The sequence below is a fragment of the Lithobates pipiens genome, unplaced genomic scaffold (assembly GCF_037356315.1).
Source record: "Lithobates pipiens isolate NorthernLeopardFrog02 unplaced genomic scaffold, aLitPip1_a1.2 Scaffold_16, whole genome shotgun sequence".
NCBI classification, from domain to species: domain Eukaryota; kingdom Metazoa; phylum Chordata; class Amphibia; order Anura; family Ranidae; genus Lithobates; species Lithobates pipiens.
In genome coordinates this window covers 547,675,424-547,702,236 of record NW_027507748.1, presented here as the reverse complement: position 1 = coordinate 547,702,236, position 26,813 = coordinate 547,675,424, and the positions used below count along the sequence as shown (strand labels likewise).

General features: G+C 45.4%; 1 protein-coding gene across 3 annotated transcripts in view; it reads right to left on the bottom strand.

Annotated features, from left to right (window-relative positions):
* The window catches only part of ANKRD52 (ankyrin repeat domain 52), a 232,663-nt gene that overhangs the window by 114,324 nt on the left and 91,526 nt on the right, over positions 1-26,813 (bottom strand). For all 3 annotated transcript variants that reach the window (XM_077483380.1, XM_077483382.1, XM_077483383.1), the window contains exons 7-8: positions 9,813-9,955; positions 7,873-8,085 (exon numbers count right to left, since the gene is read on the bottom strand). In XM_077483380.1, the coding sequence (XP_077339506.1) occupies positions 7,873-8,085; positions 9,813-9,955 (356 nt within the window). The remainder of the gene's footprint in view (positions 1-7,872; positions 8,086-9,812; positions 9,956-26,813) is intronic.

Here is a 26,813-nt window from a genome sequence, read left to right as displayed (position 1 = left end):
TTGAGGGTAACCACGAATGCCAACACATAATGAAGCAGAGCACGATCCCCTCCCTTTGTAGTCTGGGCAGCAGGGCAGTATTACAACAGGATGATAACCCCAAACACATTTTCAAGATGACCACTGCCTTACTAAAGAAGCTGACAGTAAAGGTGAAGGGCAAGAATGTCTCCAGACCAAAACTCTATTGAGCACATGTAGGGCACCCTCAAATGGAAGGTGGAGGAGCACAAGGTCTCCAAAATCCACCAGCTCCGTGATGTCGTCATGGAGGAAAAGAAAAGAGGACTCCAGTGGCAACCTGTGAATCTCTGGTGAACTCAATGCCCAAGAGGATTAAGGCAGTGCTAGAAAATAATGGTGGCCACACAAAATATTGACACTTTGGGCCCATTGGACATTTTCACTTAGGAGATGAGTCAGATTTGCAGCTGCCATTAAAGAGAAGTACAGTATCTCACAAGTGAGTACACCCCTGTCATCAGAAGCCATTCCCTCTGATGCAGAGAAAACAGCATTCCTGCCAACAACCTTTTGGGGATTACATAAAAAGGGCACTACCCACCCCATAAAAGGAACCAGACTTGGGGAACACTTAACATTTGGACTGTGGAGATTGAATTATAGGAGTGGCTGCTACTTCTTGAATGAGCCATTCAGGAAGCAGTGGTAATTACAGTTAGGTGAGTGGGAGAATGCTGCAGCAGAGCTGTGTTCGATATCATCTAGAACAAAACTTGGCTAACTAAAAACACCAGTGTAATGCTGGTAACAGTCATACAATACCAAACCATTTCCAAAAACTGCTAGCATACATTGAGAGGAATTTATCAAACCTCGGAGCAGCTGTGCATGGAAACCAGTGTCTATGCTACATTTTCAAATCTTAACTGAAGTGTAAAATAGAAGCGGATTGGTTGCCATCTACAGCCGCTCTAAATTGTGCCTGCTTCAGTGCTGATTAATGTCCTACATTGCGTTGTATTTGTTAGCAAACCTGAAATTATTATGGAATTATTAAATTCAGAGGAAAAGCACTTATAAGAATTTAATGCAAAAATACAAAAAGCTGCGCCAACCCTCTAACCAATTCTAAAAAAGAAATAAAATTCTATATAAATAAAATATAGATAATTAATATGCAAATAGTTAATACAATCCAAACACTTCAAGTGCATAAAAATCAAAAAATACATGAAAAATAACAATTCAAAAAAATCCGTTCATAGAAAGTTCATGAATAAGTCCATATGATCGGCAATTATATTCTTAAATGGAGACACCACAGTGATTGAACACACTCAAATGCGCACAAGTGCCCGTCACCATATAGTGAGTGCGCTTACCAGAGGGTATATAAGTTGGAGCGTTATAATCAGATCGTAGATCACACCAAAATAATCCTCCTTATAATGGGTCAGCTCTCCACATTACAACAGCATTCCTACGAGAATATTCTATTCCATGATCCCAAAAATGGTACTCAGTGGCTAAGTGACATTGAGATCACGTCTACTTATAAGAATTTGTATCAGACAATGATGCACAGCCATTTAATTTTCAAAACTGCTAACAATGGAGACTTCTGGGCTACAATTTTATAAAACTGCCAGTAAGGACAATTAATGCATAACTCTTAGTTATAATGTTGTGCATTATACAGGGAACAAAAGGAAGTTTATGACATAAAAGAAAAAAGTATGACTGTATCGTCAATGGACCAACAAGTACATACCGACCCTGAATTATGCCTCAACAGTGCAAAAGGAAGATAAAAGCAGTGTTGGAGAGAACTGTAAATTCTTTAAAAATACTAGCAAGTGTGACATTACAAATTGCATATACTGTACTTAAAGTGGAGGGCCACCCTGAAAAAAGAAAATACATAAAAAATTAGAAAAAAAGCATTTAAAAAAAAAAAAATGAAAAAAAAATTTTTTTTTTTTTTACTTACCTACCAGAAATGCCTGTTGCTAGGCACATCATCCTAATCTGCCGCTTCCTCCTCCGGAGATCTTCTTTCTTCTCTCCTCCGTGCGGCGTCTTCTGGGTAATGGGTCGTGCTGGGTTCTGGGAACTGTGTGTCCCATAACACAGCGCATCCCATTCACAAAGCGCTGCGCAACTCGCGCTTGCGCAGTAGGAAACGGGCAGTGAAGCCGCAAGGCTCCACTGCCTGTTTCCCTTACCCAAAATGGCGGCGCCGGGACCCGAGACCGAGGGACGGGTCAGCCTCGGGCGGCCGACATCGCGGGTGCCCTGGACAGGTAAGTGTGCTTATTTAAAAAAAAAAAAAGACAGCAGCTACAGTGCTTGCAGCTGCTGACTTACATTTTTTTTTTCAAAACCGGCCCTCCTCTTTAACCACTTAACCACCCCATAGCCGAATGACGTCTACAGGTGCGGTTGCTTAACTCTGAGAGGCTGTCATATGACGTCCTCCCAAAATTCCGCTCGCGCGCGCACTCGAGAGCATCCGTGACCGCCGGGTCCACAGGACCTGTCGTATCACGGCTCATCGCGCCCGTTTACCAAGTGATTGCTCCGTCAAACGACAGAGCGATCACTTGTAAAAAAAAAACGGCGTCATCCCTCCCCTCTCTGTACCGATCGGTACAGCGGAGGGGTAAGAGATCGGTGTCAGCAGCGCTGTGGGCTGGATCTGCAGTGCCCACATTGCTGCTCACCGACAATTAACCCCTCAATTCCCTGCCAATACTCTGCCATAAATTGCCATACCCAGCCATACTCGGTGATACCCTGCAATACCCGGCCATACTCGGTGATACCCTGCCATGCTTGGCTGTACTCAGTCTCTGTATGTGGCCAGGCTGTGGAAGTCTCACACATGTGGTATCGCTGTACTCAGGAGTAGGAGAATCTATTTTGGGGTGTCATTTTTGGTATGTACATGCTATGTGTTAGAAATATTGTATAAATGGACAACTTTGTGTTAAAAAAAAAAAAAAAAAAAAAGCATTTTAACCACTTCAGCCCCGGACCAATTTTCAGCCCAAGGACCAGAGGTCTTTTTACAATTTCGCACTGCACTGCTTTAACTGGTAATTGCGCGGACATGCAATGTTGTACCCAAACGAAATTTGCATCCTTTACCTCCCACAAATAGAGCTTTCTTTTGATGGTATTTGATTGCCTCTGCGATTTTTATTTTTTGCGATATAAATGGAAAAAGACTGAAAATTTAGAGAAAATAAAAGATATTTTCTACTTTTTGTTATAAGAAAAATCGAATAAACTCAATTTTAATCATACATTTAGGGCAAAATTTATTCAGCAACATGTCTTTAGTAAAAAAAAATGTCAATAAGCGTATATTTATTGGTTTGCGCAAAAGTTATAGCGTCTACAAACTAGAGTACATTTTCTGGAATTTACACAGCTTTTAATTTACGACTGCCTATCTCATTTCTTGAGGTGCTAAAATGGCAGGGCAGTACAAACCCCCCCCAAATGACCCCATTTTGGAAAGTAGACACTCCAAGGAAATTGCTGAGGGGCCATTGAATATTTTTTTTTTGTCCCAAGTGATTGAATGACAAAAAAATAAAAAATTAAGTTTACAAAAAGTTGTCACTAAATGATATATTGCTCACACATGCCATAGTTATATGTGGAATTGCACCCAAAAATATATTCTGCTGCTTCTCCTGAGTATGGGGATACCACATATGTGGGACTTTTTGGGAGTCTAGCTGCGTACGGCACCCCGAAAACCAATCACTGCCTTCAGGGTTTCTAAGGGTGCAAATTTCACTCCTCACTACCTATCACAGTTTCGAAGGCCATAAAATGCCAAAATAGCACAAAACCCCCCCAAATGACCCAATTTTGGAAAGTAGACACTCCAAGCTATTTACTGAGAGGCATGTTGAGTCCATTAAATATTTTATATTTTGCCACAAGTTGCAGGAATATTTAAAAAAATTTTTTTTTGCACAAAGTTGTCACTAAATAATATATTGCTCACACATGCTATGGGCATAAGTCAAATTACAACCCAAAATAAATTCTGCTGCTTCTCCCGAGTACGGGGATACCACGTGGGGGACTTTTTGGGAGCCTAGCCACGTACGGGACCCCGAAAACCAAGCACTGCCTTCCGGATTTAAATATAAAACGCTACCAAAAAAAAACGTTAGCGATCGCAGGGATCAGGCCTGACTCTGCGAACGCTGCAGTTATGTGTTTAGTGTTTTGTAAGTGACAGTGATCGATCGATACTGCACTTGGGTGGGCTGGGCGGAGGGGCAAAACGCAGGTGCTAGCAGGTATCTGGGCTGATCCCGCTAACAATGCGTTTTTTTGGAACCCTAAACTGCTGTATAAATCTGATCAGATCAGATATTGATCGGTTCAGATTCTATACCACTACGGGAGGTTTATGCTTTGCACGTGGGTGTTAGCGGTACTGGCACTAACCTAGCGCTGCCTGGGGCGACGCAGACCCTGACCCTAAAACCTAATTGATATCACCCGCCGGGTGATCAGGGGGTTAAACCTTTATTGGGTAATAAATGGTGGGTGCCCTGATGCTATAAAAAGCAAACTAACCAGAGTCACCCGTAACACTTATACGGTGATCACTGGTGAAAGGGTTAACTAGGGGCAATCAGGGGGTTCAAATTTTTTATTAGGTAGTATATGGGGGTCCCTGGCGCTATATAAAAACCTGACGGGGAACCTAAATAACTAACTGGCTAATCAGCGTCACCAGTGACACTTATACTGTGATCGCTGGCGAAAGGGTTAACTAGGGGCAATCAGGGGGTTAAAACCATTATTGGGTAGTATATGGGGGTACCTAGCGCTATAAAAACCTGGCTGTGAACCTAAAAAAATAACTAGCTACCTAGTGACACTAATGCAGCGATCAGAAAAATGATCGCTTAGTGACACTGGCAAAAGGGGGTGAAAGGGTTAACTCTAGGGGCAATCAGGGGGTTAAACCTTTATTGGGAGGTGGTAGGGGGCTAGCCTGGACCTAACACTAACTGACCTGACAGTTTTTACTTTTACAACTGACACTAAATGCAGTGATCAGTAAATAAATGATCACTGCAATCAGTGACACTGTGACTGGGGGGGGTTTGTGTGCCTGTGTGTGCCTACATGTCAGTGTAGTGTTGGTGCACACTTACTTTCTGTCTTCTCCTCGTAGCCCGGTCAATAAGACCGCCCCGAGGAGAATGACATCACTTCCTCCCTGCCTGTGTTTACTATACACAGCAGGAGGAAGCTTCTCATTCGCCAAAAGCGATCGAGAGGGGATGGCCGTTGGTTTCTGGCCATCCCCTCATCTTGGATCGCTCCTGAAGCGAAACGGACCGCCGCATCCAGCAGGAGGGGGTCCGATCGGACCCCCCACCCGCTGGAAGGCAAGCACGTACATGTACGTGCTTGTGCCTGTACATGCCATTGTGATGACGTACATTGGCATGCGGCGGTCCTTAAGTGGTTAACCACTTCTCCCCCGCCGGCCGACATATGATGTTCTTGAATTTGTGCGGGGATATCTGAATGATGCCTGTAGCTACAGGCATCATTCAGATATCGGCCTTTTCAGCCGGCGATTCCCTACACCATAAGAACAATCATAGCGGCTGTTCCGCTGCTTGATCATTCTTACAGGAGGTGAGAAGGGACCTCCCCCCCCCCCCCACCCTCCGGTGCTTCTACCGACTCGCCAATACGATCAAAGCCAGAATCATTTTTTTATTTTTATTTCAGGCTTCCCAGCCTAGAGCTGAGATGCTGGGTCTTACTGACCCCATATCTCACTGTAGAGAGGACCTGTCATGCCATATTCCTATTACAAGGGATGTTTACATTCCTTGTAATAGGAATAAAAGTGATCAAAAATGTAATTTTCTAGCAAATGATGATTTTTACATGTAGGAGAGAAATGTCAGAATTGGCCTGGGTGCTGCAGAATGCCTGATGGTGCTCCCTGCATGTTGGGCCTCTGTATGTGGCCACGCTGTGTAAGTCTCACAAGTGTGGTATCGCCATTCTCTGGAGTAATAGCAGAATGTGTTTTGGGGTGTAATTTGTGGTATGCATTTGCTGTGTGTGAGAAATAACCTGATAATATGACAATTTTGTGAAAAATAAAAAAATAAAAAAAGGAAAAACAAAGAATTGTGGGAAAAATTACAACTTCAAAAAACTCATCATGCCTCTTACTAAATACCTTGGAATGTCTTCTTTCCAAAAGGGGGTCATTTGGGGGGTATTTGTACTTTTACGGCATGTTAGGGTCTCAAAAAATTAGATAGGCCGTCAGTCCTTCAGGTGTGATCAATTTTCAGATATTGGCACCATAGCTTGTGAACTCTATAACTTTCACAAAGACCAAATAATATCCACCAATTTGTACTTATTTTTACCAAAGATATGTAGTAGTATACATTTTGGCCAAAATGTATGAAGAAAAAATTACTAATCTGCTAAATTTTATAACATAATTTTCTGTCTTTTTTCTTTTATAGCACAAAAAAAAAAAAAAAAAAAAACCCAGCGGTGATTAAATACCACCGAAAGAAAGCTCTATTCGTGTTAAAAAAAATAAATAAAAAAAAAAACAACAAAAGGACACAAATTTCATATGGGTACAGTGTTGCATTACTGAGTAACTGTCATTCAAAATATGAGAGCACCGAAAGCTGAAAATTGGTCTGGTTATTAAAGTGGTTGTAAACCCTCCCCCACAACTTTGTCCCATGTAAATCAGCATAAAAAACCCTAATGAACACAGCAAGTAAGGAGATATCTACAAGCCTAGTATTGTTGTAATCCTTGTTGTTCTGTAGAATGAAGTCACTGAGCATGCCCAGATATCCCCCGATTTACAGCACACTCTCTATGTGCTTATCTATCGGTTATCAGGACTTCATACGACACACCACTGAACACTGCTAATCACAGCTTCCTCCTACACACCATGTGACCTCACATACAGTCTAAACTTGGCCATTACTGCAGTCTTATCAGCTGAAGCTGATAAGTCTGACAAAGGCAAACAGACATCAGCACAAATAAATACTATGAAATAAACAAGTAAGCTATGAACAGGGAAGCAGGGTTGCCATTAAAACGCTGGATTGAGAAGAAGGCTTGCTTAACAGTACAGGAAGTGCTCAATGTAAGGGCGGAAATACACTGCACTGTGGACTCCGAAAACAATACTTAAAGTGGTTGTAAACCCTTACAACACACTTTGACCTACAGGTAAGCCTAGATTAAGGCTTACCTGTAGGTCCAAGAAATATCTCCTAAACCTACACGGTGGTGCACTGAGCACGGCACCGTCAACCGCGAATATGCCACAACAATGACGGTGGTGCCGAGTGACAGCGGCGGAGCAGCGAGACCCACCGAGAAGATGGATGCGCCGGACTACAGGGGACAGCGGTGACATCGCTGGCTCCTGTGTCAGGTGACACATAATGGACTACTATGCGATGCATAGTAGTCCATTATGCTTTACCTTTGCAGGGAATGAAAGAGGAAGTAAATTCATCAGGGTTTACTTCCTCTTTAAAATGGCGCTGCCCAACCCCTGGAAACAAGTTTTTTAAAGTTTCTTTAAACAGTAAGTAATATGCGATTTGGGCTGGATTACAGTGGCTATAGTCTGATAATTACTTATTATAATGGACTAAATGAAAAGCGATGAGCAGAAAGTTCCACTTTAGGGTGGAACCCCACTTTAACATAAAAGTATATGAAAAGCTAGGTCAGTTTTATTGTGAAAATCAAATGATTGCGTATTGGATGCAAACACATGGAACAGTCTTTGTGCAGTATAAACTAAAATTGAACCTCAGATGGGTGTAAGGAAGCAAAACCAACCTGATAATTGACATCAGCTCCATTGTTTACTAGCAGCTCCAGACACAGAGCCCCATTCGTGGAAACAGCAGCAAAATGCAAAGGGGTAAAACCTTTCTCATTGGGCTGGTTGACATTGGAGCCATAGTTGACTAGTTCATTGGCCACAGCATCCTGACCCATGTAACAGGCAATGTGTAGGGCAGTGTTCCCGTGGCAATTGGGCTCATCAATCTAAAGAAAACAGGTGGTTAATGTAATATAAATACATGTCCAAAGATTAAAAAAAGAAACACTGAATTATGAGCAAGCTCTTTAAAGGCAAAGTTCACCTTTTCTAGAAAATAGCCTATACAGTCAAGGAGCTCCAGTTTGTCTTAAACTGTACAGCTATGTAAAATGTTCATCAATGTCATCATACCTGTAGGCTATCTGGGCTTCCCTGGTAGCCTGCCAGAAAAGCTTTGAACGTTCACAAGGAGTGAGAAACAGACTGTTTTTTGCATTCTAACAAGATAGGATGTGGGTGGGGACTTATAACTGGGAGTTTTTTCAGCCAAGCTTCCAGAGGAGCCCAAATGGCTCACAGGTATGACCAGGTATAATGATTAGCGAGACCAACACAGGCTTAAAGTGGAACTTCGGGTGAAGAGGGAAGCTCCACTTTATGTCCTTCTGTGGCTATCTCTGAATGGTGGCAGTGCAGAGTGAGCAACCCCTAGCCACAGAAGGCCGCTATGAATGTAGTAGCAGCGATTACTGGTGACTTGCAGCTTACACAGGGCTCAATCAAGTACGAGCTATGCATACTTACATAGGTCCAAGCTGGAGCAATGCAACTATGCAATCAAAATCCTACCTAAACCGCAGCATTGAATTTAGTTAGTTTGTTTAAAGCTCTGCCTAAAGTGGTATGTAAATCTATAGGCAATTGCGAAGTACAAGCTTTACAGGCTAGGTTTTCCAAAATTTCAGGAAAAGTGTGGTAATTAGTAAACATATTACTGGTTATTCTTTAAGATGATTTTCATCTCAAATATCAGTGCACTGAAAGAGGCAATAGGGGTTATTTCCTAAAGGAAAATCCACTTTGCACTGCAAGTGCACTTGGAAGTAAGGTCGCTGTAGAACCGAGGGGGACATGCAAGGAAAATAAACAGCAACAGGAAGCAGGCTGAGGGGTTATTACCAGAGGGACCCCCCCCCCCCCCCTGGGCAGAACTGTAAAGTTCTGTTTTTTCACAAGTATTACATGTACTGCCTAGTCTCCTGAAGGTGGCATAATAACCCTATGGTCAAGACTAATGGAGCAGCGTCAGTTAGTGAACGAAAGAGAAAATGGCTTCAATCTCACTTTATTGGCATTTGAGAATTGGTTTATAAATGTCAGTCTTAAGTACATCTTCTGGAACATATTACATGTCCCACCAGCATTTAGGGTGTAATATGTTCCAGCTGCGGGAGCCAGTTCCCTCGATCATCCTTTTTTGTGACAACGGGCAAGAGATCTGCTCCGCGCACCAGGTGTGACAATTGAAAAGCAGCGTGTCCATGTAGGACTCTGCCCATGTGGCAGCTTCATTAATTCACAGTTTCCTGTGAACGTATGAACTACAGCGTCTGTCAGCCATTGCAGATGATAGTTTGTAGATCTGAATGGACTTCAAGGTCTCGTAGTTCATTCACAAGCCCTGTAGCTTGTAAACAATGAAGGTACGGGCTGAAAGTTTCACAACTTGTCTGCAGGAGTCTGAATTTAAAACTGCACCCCTGATCCACTGATCTTGGGTGCAATGCCTTCAAGGCTCCTTAGGGGAAACAAATTCACATTTTTTCCCCTGCAAAATATGTGCATTTTTTACAAAAGGTGAACTTATCCTTTAAAAATGACAAAAGAAAAAAAAAAAAAAACACCCTAAGTGCTATCAACAGAAGAAAAAAAATGTACAAAATCAACTCACCTCAACACCTAATTTCAGTAAATACTTGACAATGTCAATCCTCCCACTAGAAGCAGCTGCGTGAAGGGGCGTGTAACCGTTTTTATCCTTTGACATAGCATCAGCTCCCCGAGAAATCAGCAGCTTTGTAATCTCCAGGTGTCCTGTAAAGAAAATCACAAAGTGCACCCAATAAATAGCCAATAATCAAAGGGCAACAGTAGAGAATAGGTGCAGTGTTTGAAGAGATGAAACTAAAATTTTATTTAACCAGAAGCATCCTCCATGAATTGCCCCTTCTAAGTGGTCTGAATTTACTTGCCACTTATACTTCCTGGAGCAGTTCTCAAATTATTATTATTATTAATAAAAAGGAGAAAATGTGACAAGTTTGTTATAATTCCCTCCTACCAATTTGGTAGAAGAGAAAGCAGCATGCATTTAGTAAAAAAAAAAAATTTAAAAGAAAAATAAAAATAAAAAAGGAGGAAGGAGTATGATCTGGAAAAAAAAAAAAAAAAAAAAAAAAAAAAAAAAAACTGAGAATGTGTGAACAGAAAAACAGATGGCAACCTTGAAATTCTGTGAAATATTAGCCTCAGGTCAAAAAGCACTCACAGATCTAGTAGATTTACAGACCATAAGCTTGAATGAGATCAGGCTGTGCTGCTGAGAAATGGTGGAGATCAAGGTCTTGGTAAAAGGACAAAGCCACCTTACCTTATCCATGTGTAAAAACCAGAAAGGGTTTTCCACAGGACAAAACTGCCAGCTCAGACATCTACCTCGCAATGGCAATGGCAAAAAGCACAGAAATCTCGTTATTGAGCGTGGAAAGTTGAATATCCTATTAGGCTTTAAATGTGTGTTTTGAGATTCAAAATTCACATCCCACAGAGTCCCAAGAGAGCGCACATGGCGAGTTGAACGAGAGATAAACTGTACAAGAAGGTCTTAAAAAGAAGTTCTGAAGTCAAAAAGTTTTGCCTTAATTGCATTTCCTGTTTGAGCCAGTGCTGTACTCGGGTGCAGCCCTTCTCTCGCCTCTTCCTAGACTCACAGGAGCCTCAGGCTCAGGCTCCTGCTGCTCTCAGTCAAATTCTGTGAGGAGGGAGTGGGTGGCCCCAAGCCATGCTGTGTATCTATAGATAGACACAGTTTGGCTTAGGAGCACGCCCGTACATCTGCCCCCATGGCACACAGCTTCCTATGAGGGCACATGCAGGAGTGGGCTAGAGCGCTGGTAGAGGAATACAGAACAGAAGGCAATGGGCAGAAATACCATTTCACAGAGCAGGCAAGTATAAACCTTTTTTTTGTAATATAATCTTTAAAATCAGTTGGAAGCTAGCTGTTTCAAGGAACAAGATAGCAAGTGTTGGAATACTCAAGGCCACATGGTGACCTAGGCCAAGTAGCAGCCAGAAAGGCCAAGACACTGAATTTCAAAAGAGCCAACTTCCCTAAACTAGGAACCTTGCTAGAAGGCATGAATAGGGATAAAATATTAGGAACAAAGAATGAGGAGGAGAGATCCCAAAGGGATGCAATGAGGTATTGGGATTATCTTTACACATTTTGGCTTGCCCTAAAAATATTACTATTAGACTGTCACTGTTAAGCAGACATCAGACATAAGTGGAAGCCCAGTTCCCCCTGATTCAGCATATATATGGGTCTGCATCCTAATGTCTAAACATTTTTTTTTAATATAGCTCCCCAATTACTGTACCAACTCAAAAACTGCGTTTGGAAAAAAAACAAGCAACAGTTAAAAACGAGACGCAGAGGCTCTGCTGAGAGATATTTTCCACAGCGCAAATAAAATCCTAATATGTCAAAAAAAGAGCCACACTAAAGACAGTGATGAACAGAAATACATAAATCAAAAAAAAAAGTCAAAACAAAAAATATGGAGTTACAGTAACAAATGCCATAATTGTGCAACATCTATGTATAACACAATCCAAGTGCAAATACAGTAACATAATGAAAAAGTACTGAAAAAAGTTAATGAAAATTTGAGTCAATCCTCTTCAGTGTTCAGAAGAGAATAGTGAAAATCACCTTTTAAGTCTCCAAATTATGACACTACCATCTTTGTAAAGATGCAGGCTTACCAAATTCTCCTCAGCCAGGAAACGTTCAGGTGTGACAGAGTGCGTGGTGCTATTTTTGCAGAATCATGGGGGCACAGGAACAGGGGACCCGAGAAACAGTGGCTATTTCAGGGTGAAGACAAATGCAGAGCTCTGCTCTTCCATATTGCTGTCAGCACTATGTCCAGCAGGACATTGTAAAGAAAGGTTTTACACTATGTGGAGCTTCTCTTTTTATGTTAATTGCAACCTCACTTGGATGCTATTGTGATGAGAATAACAGCCCATATCCTTACATCTGTGGGTTTTGTGGGAGAATTTTGTGAATACCCCGACCAAGGTGTTTGGCCAAATGTTCATCTTACCTCTCTGACTAGAGGGTCCATTGCATCTTTACTAAGGTGGTGTTGTCATGATTTGGAGACCTGGATGTTCACTATACTCATCAGCATACTTAAGAGGATTGTCTCAAATTTTCATTAACTGAGTACTTTTTCACTAGGTTAGTGTATTTGCACTTTGATTTTGTTATACACAGGTGTTACACAACTGATTATATGGCATTTATGTTACTGTAACATCAGATTTTATTTTTATGTAATTATTTTATTTTGATTTATGCATTTATGATCATCACAGTTTATAGTGCTGCTCTTTTTTGACATAATAGAATTATTGAACATGCAGTCCATATGATTATACTGGTAACAGGCTACTGCACCTACGGTTCAAGATTGGATACATGAAATGAACTATATATGCGAAATGGAAGATCTCACAATGGCAGAGGAAGATAGTACATAAGTTACAGCAAAATATTGTTAACATGGTAAACTTTCAAGTCACGACAGAAGCTTTAAAGTGCAGGGAGACACACACACCAATCTGGATTGTACAATTACATCTAGCTTTACCAAAATCATGTAACATACGGGTACATCAATACAACCGATTACATTTGTATCAACATAGTTCAATTGTAAAATCTCCTCTGGATCTACCATCTAGGTGCGAAGTGTATGGTCAGCTGAAAAATGTACTTTTCCCTATGTAGGGAGGATTCATTAATTGCAAATACTGCAGTAGTCATAGAATAATGGGATTTTAGTACTCACCATAAAATCCTTTTCTCTGAATTCACTGATGGACAAAGCTCCTTTAAAGAGGAAGTAAACCTTGATGGGTTTACTTCCTCTGTCTCCCTGCACAGATAAAGCATAATGGGCTACTATGCATCGCATTACATTATGTGTCACTTACCTGACACAGGAGCCAGCGATGTCCCCTGTAGCACGAATTGTCCATCTTCTTCAGGGTATCACTGCTCCAGCCACTCAGAGCATGCGCACGGGATCCGCCACTAACAGCATATAGCCATCAGCACTAGCATGTTCAGTGCGCCTGCGCACCGCTGTCTAAGGCGCATGCGCCGTAGACAGCGGTGCCTGTCTTTTTGTAAATATCTCCTAAACCATGTAGGTTTAGGAGAGATTTCTTGGACCTACAGGTAAGCCTTAATCTAGGCTTACCTGTAGGTCAAAGTGGTTTGTAAGGGTTTACAGCCACTTTAATCCTTGACCTTAGGGGTCATCACGCCACCTTCATGAGAGGACTAGGCAGAAAATGTAACACATGTAAAAACGGCAAGACTGCATCCCCAGGGGGTGGTCCCACTGGCTATAACCCCTCACCCCGTTTGTCAAAAAGCAGTACAAACATAAATAGGAGGGGTGGGTGCTGTGTCCGTCAATGAACTTCAGAGAAAAGGATTTTACGGTGAGTACAAAAATCAAATTTTTTCTTTTGTTCATTGACAGACACAGCTCCTTTAATTCTTGACCTTAGAGACGTCCCCAAGCAGTGTAAAAAAAAAAAAAATAAATAAAAAAATAAAAAAAAACGGGAGGGGTGCAAAACATAACTTCACCCACAACAAAAGGAACACCTCAACAGAGGGAGTTGCCATCTTAAACGGCCGCCATCAAAACCAGCAGCCAACTTATGCATCAAAAGATGCATTTACAACAAACTTGTAACTCAAAGAAAGTGTAAAATTGCAACCTTACACAACCGCCTGCAAAACCTTGAGGCCAAAGCAAGCATCCGAAGATGCACTTATGTCAACTTTGTAGAATTTAGTGAAAGGAGGAACGGACGACCAAGTGGCTGCCTTACACACCTGGGAGACAGACGGGTGACGTCGGAAAGCCCAGGAGGTATCAATTGCTCTGGTGGAATGAGCCATGACAGGAAAACAGGGCACCTGCCCCTTTAAGGCATAGGCCTGAACCTCGATCTGTCTGATCCACCAAGAAATGGTGGACAACGAGACCGCCAGACCTTTTTTCGGACCAGCCACGAGACAAACAGAGTTTGACTTCCGGAAGGGAGCCGTAGCAGACAGATACACCCGTAGAGCCCGGACCATGTCCAGGGAATGTAAGGCAAACTTTTTCGGGTGTGTCGGCTTAGGACATAAGGATGGTAACACAATGTCCTTATTTAGATGGAATGCCGAAAACCACCTTTGGAAGGAAAGAAGGCTGTGGACGTAGCACCACCTTATCCTTGTGGATGACCAGGTAGGGAGACTTGCATGAAAAGGCTGCCAACTCAGAAACCCTCCTGGCAGATGTAATAGCCACTAGAAAGACTACTTTCTGAGAAAGAGTTAACAAGGGAATCTCCCTAATGTTCTGAAACTGCAGTTTCTGAAGCGCCGATAGCACCAGATTCAGATCCCACGGAGGAAGCGGTGGTCGAACCCCAGGGACTACGTGTCGAACCCCTTGCACAAAAGTACTCACCAATGAATGAGTTGCCAAGGGACGTTGGAAAAAGACAGCCAAGGCTGATATCTGTCCCTTGATGGTGCTTAAGGCAAGTTTCTGATCCACTCCTCGCTGCAAAACAGCTGGATCCTGGAGACTGAGTATGCGCGCAGACGGCACCCCATCTCCTCACACAGAGATGTAAGCCTTCCATGTACAATGGTAAAACTTTCGTTCCCTCAGCATAGTGGAAACAGAGACAGAGTCGGACAGACCTCGGTCCCTTAGTACCTGGTTTGAAATATGATGAAGTAGCGGACCTTGCGATAGAAGGTCTCCTTGCATGGGCAGCCGCCAAGGAACATCCGCCACCAGTCGTACTAGGTCGGCGTACCAAGGACGTCGAGGCCAATCTGGGGGTAATCAAAATCACCGGAATCCAGTCGGATTCCACTCTGCAAAGTAGATGTGGTAGCAGTTTGAGTGGGGGGGGGGGGGGGGAGCATAAATCAGGCAATAATGCCCCCACGGAGCCACCAACGCATCTGACGGGGTCTCCCGTCCTGGACACAAACCTCTGCACCTTCCCATTGACCCGAGAGGCCAAGAGGTCCACATCTGTTGTGCCCCACCTTAGGCAAAGGAGCCAGAATACCTCTGGATGCAACAACCATTCCCCTGGGTCCAGCATCTGACGACTTAAGTAGTCTGTCAGCCAGTTTTCTACACACTAAATGTATATGGCAGACAGGGCTAGCACGTGCCGCTCTGCCCACTGGAGGAAGTGAGTGACCTCCCGTGTTGCGGCCAAGCTCCTTGTTCCTCCTTGATGGTTGACATATGCCACAGCTGTGGCGTTGTTGGACTGGATCCTTACCGGACGCCCCTGTAGCCTCCTTGACCATGTGGAAAGGCACCGTCTGATCACCCGAAGCTCAAGCACATTGATCAGCAGTTGGGATTCTTCCCACGTCCAAAGGCCCTGGGCTGACTGTACGCCCAAGACTGTTCCCTGCCCCAACCGGTCAGGCTGGCGTCCATTGTGATCATGGTCAAATGGAGAGGAAGGAACGATCTTCCAGACCCAAGGGCTGGAGACCTCAGCCACCAGAGAAGGGAATCCCTGACTAACTGGCTCACCCAAATTTCACAATCCAGAGATAATGAAGATTTGTTCCATTTTGAAAAAAAATCTCCTTCTGCAAGACTCGAGTGTGAAATTGAGCGTATGGTACCGCCTCGAAAGTGGCTACCATGAGGCCAAGAACGCGCATGCAGAATTGCAGCGACGACCACCTGAGGTTCACCATCAACTTCACTGCAGCTTGAAGAGTGTCTGCTGCTTATCTTAAGGGAGAAAAACGCTTGTTTTTGAGGAGTCCAACAGTAAGCCCAGGTACTCCAGGTGTTGAATCGGTACTAACACAGACTTCTTTAGGTTCAGCACCCAGCCAAACTCCAGGAGAGTCTGTATGGTGATCGCAACATCGTCCCTTAATTCTGAGGTGGAAGCTGCTCTCAGGAGGAGGTTGACTAGGTAACCCACGTTTGCGATCCCACGTTGCCTTAACAGTGCCAGAATTGGAGCCAACACTTTGGTAAAGACTCGGGGTGCCGATGACAGGGCAAAAGGGAGAGCCACAAACTGGTAGTGCTCTTCCCCGATTGCAAATTCGCAGAAACCTCTGATGCCTGAGGGATATGGGTAGTTGCAAGTACGCTTCCTGGATATCCAGGGAGGCCAGAAAGTCCCCCTGATGGAGTGCAGCGACCAAGGAGCGAACCGAGTCCATCCTGAACCTTTGCACTTTCACAAAGCTGTTGAGGGCCTTCAAGTCCAGGATTGGATGTTCCCCTTCCTTTTTGAGGACTACAAACAGGTTGGAGTAGAATTCATGAAAATTTTCCAGTGTCGGTACAGGTACCATCTCCCCACGTCTGGTGTGCCCCATCGCAGGCACAGTAGGCTTGAACACTTCCGGATGCAATGCCCATTCTCCTGGGTCCAGCATCTGGCGACAGATAGTCCACCTGCCAGTTCTCCACTCCTGGGATGTAAATGGCCGACAGGGCCGGTACATGTCGCTCTGTCCACTAAAGGATGTGAGCAACCTCCCATGCGGCGGCCCAGCTTCTTGTTCCTCCTTGGTGATTGACGTATACCATCGCCGTGGCATTGTCTGACTGGATCCTGATTGGATGCCCTCAAAGTCTTATTGACCATGTGGAGAGGCATAGCCCGATTGCTCTCAGCTCGACCAGATTGATCGGCAACTTGGATTCCTCCACCGACCAGAGGCCCTGGGTCGATTAAACTCACATTACACCACCCCAGCCGGTTAGGCTGGCGTCCATTGTGATCACTGTCCATTTCAGAGGTAGGAACAACTTCCCGGACTGAAGTGCCAGGGACCTCAGCCACCAGAGCAGGGAATCCCTGACTAACTGGCTCACCTAAATCTGCCGATCCAGAGACAACAGAGATTTGTCCCATTTTGTCAAAATCTCCTTCTGCAGGACTCTGGTGTAAAACTGGGCATACGGTACTGCCTCAAAAAGGAGGCCACCACGAGTCCCAGGACTCGCATGCAGAAGCGCAGCGATGACCACCTGAGGTTCATCAGCAGTTTTACCACGGCTCAGAGTTTGTAGCTTGTCTGAAGGGAGAAAAACTCACTTCCATGGAGTCCAGCAGTAAGCCTAGGTACTCCAAGTGCTGAGTCAGTACAATCACTGACTTTTTTAGTTTCAACAGCCACCCAAATTCCTGCAGGGTCTGCCTGGTGATTGCCACATTCTCCTCTAACTCTGAGGCGGAAGATGCTCTCAGGAGGAGAATCTATAGGTAACCTATGATCGCTATCTCGCATTGCCGCAGCAATGCCAAAACAGGAGCAAATACATACGTAAAGTCTCAGGGGGGCTGAAGCCAAAACAAAAAGGGAGAGCCAAACTGGTAGTGGGGTTCCCCAACTGCAAATCGCAGAAATCTCTGATGCCGAAGGCATATGGGTATGTGCAGGTACGCATCCTGGATGTCCAAAGACGCCAGGGAGTCCCCTTGATAGAGTGCAGCGACTACTGTGCGAACTGATTTCATTCTGAACCTCTGTACCGGCTTTTATGCCCAAAAGGGAAGGGGTACGTCCAAACGGGTTTGGAGTAGAACCCCTGGAAATGTTCCGATTCAAGAACAGGTACGATCACCCCGTGACTCAGCAGGTCCCTTACCACCCCCAATAGGGCCTCCCCGCGAGCAGTGTATGGGTATGCTGGAGGGGAATAAATCGGTTTTGCGGCCACTCTATCTTGTAGCCTGAGGAAATCAGATCGCAGACCCATTGGTCGGACAGCCAAGAGGCCCGCCGGGCTGCAAACTCCCGAAGGGGACCCCCCACCAGTATTGCGGGCGGGGGCAAACCTTCATGCGGTAGCATTTTTGCATGCAGGCTTGCGGTTCCAGGGATGCTTTTGTCCTTCAGAGGTCGTCCTGTCGGGCTGGGGATGCTTCGCCAAAGCCCCGGGCACACTAAAAAGCAGTTTGTGAGCGGAAAATTAGGGCCCTTGCCTACGGCGTGGCTCCTTAGCCTTCCTGGCCCGTGGGAGTAGTGTACCCTTACCACCTGTGGCACCAAAGAGTCGGTCGCCAAGGAAGGGAAGATCCGTCAGGGCTTTCTTAGATATCTGGTCAGCAGACCAGCATTTTAGCCAAATCAGGCGTCTCATCACCACTGCTGACACTGAAGCCCTGGACAACAGGGGGAGAGTGTCCAGGGCCACGTCACAAATGTACTTAAGGCCTTGCACTAATCGGTCTGCTAGTTCCACGCAGACCGGAAAAGCCTGTTGCTCTCCCAATTCGTGGGAGACGAATTCACACAAACGTTTTGCCCACTCGGTGAGTGTCTGCGACACAAGTGCAGACGCCAGTACTGGTCGCATAGTTGACCCCACAAACTTAAACAAGGAACGAACCACTGCCTCTGCCTTCCTGTCCATGGGGTCCTTAAAGGCAGGAGTCCCCTCTACCGGGATCATGGTTACTTTGTTTAACCTGGATACTGGGGGGTCCACGACTGAAGGAGCCGACCACTTTGAGAAGGCTCTCCTCAAAAGGCTAACACGCACCACCATGTATTTGGGGTCGACCCCATTCCTTAGGTTACGGGCTGGCTTATGGGACCCAAAGGGGACCACTACATCAGCAGAGGGATCTGCTGGCTCCTAAATCTTCAGGGTATCGCGCACAGCTGTGATAAGTGCTCGAACAAGCGATTTGTCGCGCACGGACCCGGACGGAGACTCATCCTCACTATCCGATTGGTCCTGGTCAGCGTCATCTGAAAACGACAGAACAGGGGTCACGAGCCTCAGCAGGGCCCGAGTCTGCGTCAGCGGCCGGTTTTTACCACCTTTGCGCCCACGCACCCCCTCCATCTTGGCAATGAATGAAGGACCGCCGACAAAGTGTCCAGAGGCTCTGCATTATCTGCAGGTGAACCGTTTGCAATTGCCTGAATTACTGGGGAAAAAACACCAGTTTCTGAAGCCATGCTGACCTTACCCTGTCTGCCACCTGTTGGGGACTTAGAACAGTGATGGTCCCACCCTCCTAACTGCTTCTGGCTGAGGGGCTCTTTACAGCAGGACTCACCACCCTGACCCGAACAGGTCTTCCCGAGGAGCCGAAAGTAGAGGTAGGTTGGAGGGAAAAATAGGAATTTTTGTACTCTCCGTAAAATCCTTTTCTCTGTAGTTCACAGACTGACACAGCTTCTCTCAGACCATTGGGTTGTTATGTCACCTTCAGGAGAGGACTAGGCATAACAAGTTAAACATGTAATAATAAAACTAGTGTCCCGTGCTGTGCAGAGCTGCTCTAAATGGTGCCGAAACTGACCAAAAACGTGTTCAGGCTTCAAGAAACTTCGGAAAATCTTAGTCGATTGATCGATGAACATCTCAGACCCTTTGTAATCAGTCTGCCATCTTATGTAAAGGATACGATACATTTCCTTAAAATCTTGAATGATTTGGTCATCCCGGAACATTCCATGCTAGTAACTATAGATGTGGAAGCACTGTATATTTCTTTACCGCACTCTATGGGTTTGGCTGCGATATGACATATTTTGTCGCAGCAGATCGAAGAGAAATGGCCATACAGTGACTTTATTATACAATCTTTGGAATTTATTTTAAACCACAACGTATTTTCCTTTGACGGCTCCCACTACCTCCAGGTGCAGGGTGTGGTGATGGGGACTTGTTGTGCCCCATCATACGTCAACCTGTACCTGGGGGAGTGGGAGCGTTCGTTGATGGCAGACGAACAAATGGCGATGTACACTGACCATATCTGGATGTGGTCAATGTACATTGATGATGTATTTTTAATCTGGGATGGGCCGGTAGAGATGTTATCAGAATTCTTGGTAAGATTAAATAAGAATACATTTAACTTAGCATTTACAATGTCCCACCACTCTGATGAAATAACATTCTTGCATGTCTCGAAACATTCGTGGTATAGGGGGCAAGGTCCAAACATGTTTGTATAGGAAGTCCCCGGCTGGAAATACAATTCTCCATGCCGCAAGCTTCCATCCCCGTCCCTTGATTGTGTCGATACCTTTTAGCCAATACCTACGTACAAGAAGGAACTGCTCAGATGACCAACGCTTCCAAGTGGAAGCTAAAAAATTGCAGATTAGATTATTGGAACGAGGGTATTCGAAGTCTTCATTGAAAAAGGCTTATAAAAAAAAAAGCACTGATGAAGACAAGATACGAATTACTGTATGGCCCAAGGCCAAAAACTGAGAATCAAAAAGAAAACACTACTAGGATCAGTATATCATATTCAAACCAACATAATAAAATTCGCAATATTATACAAAAATATTGGCATCTTTTATCTATGGACTCCAGTTTGAGCAGATTTGTATCTAAAAGACCCCTGATCACTTTCAAGCGGGCTACGGCAATAAAGGATCGCAATGTACAAAGTGAATTCAAGGGGGAAAATCGTGGTGATCCTTGTAAAACTAAAGGTACGTACACATGTGGGGGTTGCACTTTTTGCCTAAACATATATGTGGGCTCCACATGTGTACTGCCTGATGGTGAAAGGTTTAAGGCAACCCATTTTGCCAATTGTAAAACAAAAGGGGTAGTATATCTATGTGCAACTGTGGTTCATTCTACGTAGGGAAAACAAGTGTTGAACTATGGTCACATTTGTCCAAACATGTTTGGAGCATGAAAAAAGCCGTCCCTGACCTCCCATTGGGCAGACATGTTCTGTCATTACACAACAGCATTTTTCCAAAAATAAAATGTTTAGTTCTTGACCGAGTGCACCCAAGCAATAGAGGTGGGAGGGGATTGGAATAAGATCCTTTTGCAAAAAACTAAAATGGATTTTCCAATTAAAAGCTATGGTCTTCCCAGGTCTAAATAAAGCAGTCAATTACAAACCCTTTTTGGAGGGTTTTGTATCTGGGGGAATTGAGAAATAACCCGATCAATTTTTGCGGTAGGTGCCTTTTCTTTTTTATTATTATTTATTTATTTATATTTATTTTCATAAATCAATTGATATCTCTTTTAGGACTCTTGGAGGAGGAAACCCTAGGGGTCTGGATGTGGAGTTTCTTTGTGTATGTAAGGGGGGGGGGGGGGGGGGTCTGCCCTGGATGCGATCCCGGCACGCAGGGGGGGCATTGCGGGGACACAATAACTGTCGGCCCGTGTGTTTCTCTGCCGGAGCGGCCCCTTTTTTTGGCAGCAACTATGGCGCCCTACTGGGGTGTATTTAGACATCGTCAGGTGTTAACTTGTTAGTCGGACCAAGTATGGCCGCTACCAGGGAGGTGACCTGTGAGGTTCTCTGCTAGCCAACATCGGGAGTAAGCGATGGATGGTATCCACCTATTGCTTTCCTCCTTGCACTGACACGGGGCACTATGGGGAATGAAGTCTTATAGATATGACTCGCCCCAGATACACAGCCAGCGTGTATTCTTGGCGCCCAGGCTGCACATGTGTGCCGGTGGGAACGTGACACATGACGTCACTCCTCCCGAGCGGCCATCAAGAGTGTGGACGAGGGGGTGGCGCGGTGCGCCACGCACTCGGGGGACCGCCTCTGGATGTTCTGGTATCAACAGGTGAGAGCGGTAATTATTGCTCTCACCTGTTGGGAGGGATGGTGAAGAGGAGGAAATATATATAAATGAATGAATGGGCATTACAAAACAGAGGACGAATGAGGGAAGGCGAAGCACACTTTATGTAGACCTTGGTGGCACTAGGAGGTTTCTCCTGCCCGGTCCCTTTCTCTTCAGCATTCTGCCTTGTCTGCAAGACCTTGGAGGTAAGCTACTCGTTATACCTACATACCCAACTGCCCCCCAACTTGGGAAAGGGTGCTTTGATAGGGTCATATGTGTGGTGTTTGTACACCATCATTAGTATTACTTTTGGTTTTTAATCTAGGGATAAATGAATGGGCGCTTCTTGGTGTGATCCTCCCCATTAACTCTTGGCTCATATACTTTGTTATAATACAGACTCCCCGGAAATTTTTTTTTGGGCAGAATTACTATAGAGCGGACATCCTTCTAAATATAAGGTAAAGGAAGATAGGTCCATATATTCACAACAGATGCATATACTTACGATGAAGTGGGATTGTACACTTAGGTATGCATTCTAACTTTATTTGTATGTTTATTTTCCTTTCTTCTCCTTTTCCTATGTAGATTCTAGTGTGTATCCATGCGATCCCGGTTCGTGTCTCTGTGGGGGAACCCCAAACCATATATATTTTCCATCACTCCACACAGGGCCTTTTGTGGCTCTGAGAAGAGGGCAAGAGGCTTTGGCTTGGTCCTCAATTCTACCCTCTCGCTGGGTGTTACCTTCTGGCCCTCACCATATATACACAATCTAGATGGCTTGGAGGTCTAGAATTGTATTTGATCTATACCTCTCTGACTGCGAGTATGATCAGTTATAGAGGCGGTTAAGTTTTAAAAATTTCTTGTGGGTTTTTTTTTTCTCCTCTTTCTCTCTTCTTAGATGTGAAGTAGGCCTATATACATGTACATATGTGTTTATGTTTACTATTGTAGATCAAATCTCTGAATAACACAGAGCTGCAAAAAATGATGGATCCCTGAAGGAGAGAATCTCCGTAACGCGTAGGACATATCATGAGCAGAGTATTATTGTAGTTATGTGTGTATAGATGATTATGTCATAGATGGGGCACATCTGTATACAAAAATAATTTTCAATTTTTTTGTAATAATTTATAGCTTTGTATCTTGTTTTATTATATGTAGAATTTTTGATAATTTGTCATAATAAAGTGATTGTAGAATCCTTTATATGTGTGTTGTAAGTTTTACAGTCTATGCCTAAAAAGTCCTGCCATTTTGAGGGGATTTGCTCTTTGGTAGATTTTCCAGGCTTCAAGAAAATGGTCACGAGCATCCAGTATAAAGGACATAATCACAGGGAAAATGGCCGCCAAACTACAGGAAACTGGCCATAGAGCAAGCTGCTCCTTGGTCACACTAAAAATGGCCGCCGAGCACTGTATACCATGAGGGACAGTGAAAAAACAAGCAGAGAAATGGCGGTGAAACAGCGCTGCAGCGATCAACAGACCTACACACATCCAGGGCACAGCCAGCCAGGCGAGAGCCCCCCCCCCCCCCCATGGCACACACACACACCGCTCAGCAGCCATGCATAATCCCACACAAGGGAAGGGGGAGGGAAAATAGGGACAGGGAGAGAAGAGAGGGAGGTGAGGGACCCCCAAATCGACCTCCCAGGGAATGCCCAGCTGCTCAGCCCCACCGAGGCAGGGAAAGCTGTACTTACCAGCCCTGCAGAGCTGGGAAACATTCCATCAAAGTCCCACTCTGCGATCAGTACGAGGTGGCTGCTGGCCCGGCACACTGACACAGACATCAGTAGCCCGGTCATATGTGTCCCCCGGAGCAATTACGCTCACCGACCACCTCTGGAGCTGAGGCATGTCGTGGCCGACCCAGCACGGAGCTCTGGTCTGCACACACTCGCTGGTCAGGCTGGGGAGACTACAAGGATAAGAGTATCCAGCCTGTCACCCAGCCAGCTGATCACAGGATCTTTAATCTTGCGCAAAAAGCAAAGCTTCTGCAGAAAAAAAACCATGGACCGATGGGCCCGCAGGGTTCCTAGGCCCTTCACTAGGCAGAAAAAAAACGGAAGCGGCAATGCAGGCTGTGGGGTTGTTACCTAAGGGACCACCCCTTGGGCGAAACTAGAAAGTTCTAGTTTTATTATTACATGTTAACATGTTATGCCTAGTCCTCTCCTGAAGGTGAAGTAAAACAACCCAATAGTCTAAGCCCCTGTACACACGGTCGGAGATTTCCACAACCAAATCCGTCGGATTTTGCCCATCGGATTTTGTCTGTCGGATCTTGTCCGAAACTGTTGCATACACACGGTCGGACAAAGTTGGCGAAAAATCAGATCTTTCAGAACGTGATGACGTAATTTCGTTACGATGGGACTACATTCAGGCTAGAAGCCAATAGCTTTGATGTAGGAATTTGATCTGAGCATGCGTGGCACTTGGTCCGATCAAAATTCTCTACACATGATCGGAGTATGTCTGATCGGCCCAGTTGGTCGGGAAATATTTCCAACATGTTGGAAAATTGGGTCCGACGGATATTCCGACTGAATCAGTCCGATCCATACCACACACAGTTGGATTATCCGACATCATGGTCCGATAGGACACATTCCGACGGATTCTCCGACCGTGTGTACAAGGGCTAAGAGAGGAGCTGTGTCAGTCGGTGAACGTAAGAGAAAAATCTGTTTAGTGGACAAGAAACACTATCTTGTGTCCCGATGAAATCAGTTCACAGACACATTGGTCACACAGTAGAGAGGTCCACCAAGTTGCAAACACCGGAACGCGACCCCCCCACCCGAGAGTCGGCCGGGGGCAAACCCTCATGCGGTAACATTTTTGCTTGCAGACTTGTTTGGCTTGTGAAACCAGGGACGCTTTTGTCCTTCAGCAGGTGCCTTGTCAGACTGCAAACACTTATCTGCCAACCCGGGAGGGCGAAAAAGATGTTTTTGAGCAGAAAAAGAGGGTCCTGGTCTACAGCATGGCTCCTTACCGTTCCTGGGCTGTGGGACAACGTGCTCTTCCCACTGGTAACATTTTTAATAATGTCATCCAGCAAAGCTCCAAAAAGCCTCTCACCGTGGAAGGGCAAATCTGCCGGTGCTTTTTTAGATGCCTGGTCAGCAGACCAGCATTTCAGCCAAATAAGGCGCCGTAGAACCACTGCTGATACCGATTGCTCTAGAGAGCAGGGAGACCGTATCCAGGGCCGCATCACAGACATACTTAAGGCCATGCACCAACTGGTCTGCCAGCTCTACGCAGACCAGGGGAAACTGTTGCTTCTCCAATTCACGGTGCAACAACTTTGCCCATTTAGTAAGCGCCTGCAAAACCAAGGCTGTGGCCAGCACAGGTCGTAACACTGACCCCACTACCGTAAACATGGACTGCGCCACTGCCTCGGTCTTCCTTTCGGCAGGGTCCTTGAAGGCAGGAGTCCCTTCTACCGTAATCGTGGTTTCTTTATTTAAAGCGGAGGGCCAGTTATAAAAAAAAAAAAAAAAGTCAGCAGCTGCAAACACTGCAGCTGCTGACTTAATAAACACACTCACCTGTCCAGGGCGCCCGCGATGTCGGCCGCCCGAGGCCGACCCGTCCCTCGGCTCTCGGGTCCCGGCGCCGCCATCCCTTGTAAGGGAAACAGGCAGCGGAGCCTTATGGCTTCACTGCCCGTTTCCTACTGCGCATGCGCGAGTCCCGCAGCTACTGCGCATGCGCGAGTCCCGCAGCGCTTTCTGAATGGGACGCGCTGTGTTCTGGAACACACAGTTCCCAGAACACAGCGCGACTCATTACCCAGAAGACGCCGCGACGAAGAGAGAAGACAGAAGATCTCCGCGGAGGAGGAAGAGGAAGATTAGGAGAAAGTGCCTAGCAACAGGCATTTCTGGTAAGTTAAAAAAAAAATTTTTTTTCATTTTTTTTTTTTTTTTTAGATTTTTAGTAATTTTTAACATTTTTTTGTTTTTCAGGGTGGCCCTCCCCTTTAACCTGATTATCGGGGGGGGGGGGGGTCAACGACCGGAGGAGACATCAGTTTTTTCAGGAGGCTCTCTTCAAAGGGCTAACGCACCGCCATTCTTCTTGAGACTGAAAAGGCCCGCTACGGACTTCCCCATTCCTCGTCGATGACCTTATCAAAATAAGTTAAATACAGAAACACCTTAGGCGTGCAGGCCGGTTTGCAGGACCCAAAAGGGACCGCCACCTCAGGTTCCTGCTGCATCCTGTACCTTCATGGTATCCTGCACCGCAAGTGCTCCTACTAGCGCTTTTTCCTGCGCTAACCTGGACACAGAGTCATTCTCACTGTTCGAATGGTCCTGGTCCACATCCGCTGACACGTCAGAACAGGGGCTGCCAGTCTGAATGAGATCTCTCCCCAGAAGATGGGGGCAGGGGGCGTTTTTTACCCCCCTTGCACCCGCACTCCGACTCTACGCTGGCAACAAAAGATTCCAGGATGAGGGATAGGGAGAGAGGAAAGGGAGAGTGAGAGACCCCCTAGTCGATCTCCCAGGGAATGACCAGCTGCTCTATCCTACTGAGGCAGGGAGAGCCGCACTTGCCCTTCCTGTCGGGATTGCTGGACGCATTCCACCACAGACCCATCACCCAAGCAGTACGGGGTGGCTGTTGGCCACGGTACACTGACACTGACAGCAGTAGCCCGGTCATGTGTGCCCCGGAGCATATAGCTCACCAGTCGCCCCTGGAGCAGAAGGGGCATGTCGTGGCCGACCCAGAGCGTAGCTAGGGTCTGCTTATGCTCAATGACCAGGCTGGGGAGACAGGGATCTATATTATCCAGCCTGTCACCCAGCCGGCTGATTGTCGATCACAGGATCAAAAATTGTAGAAAAAAAAAAACCCAGGACCAATGGTCCCCTCAGGGAGCCAGGTCCTTCTATATTAGGCAGAAGAAAAAAAAATAAGCTGC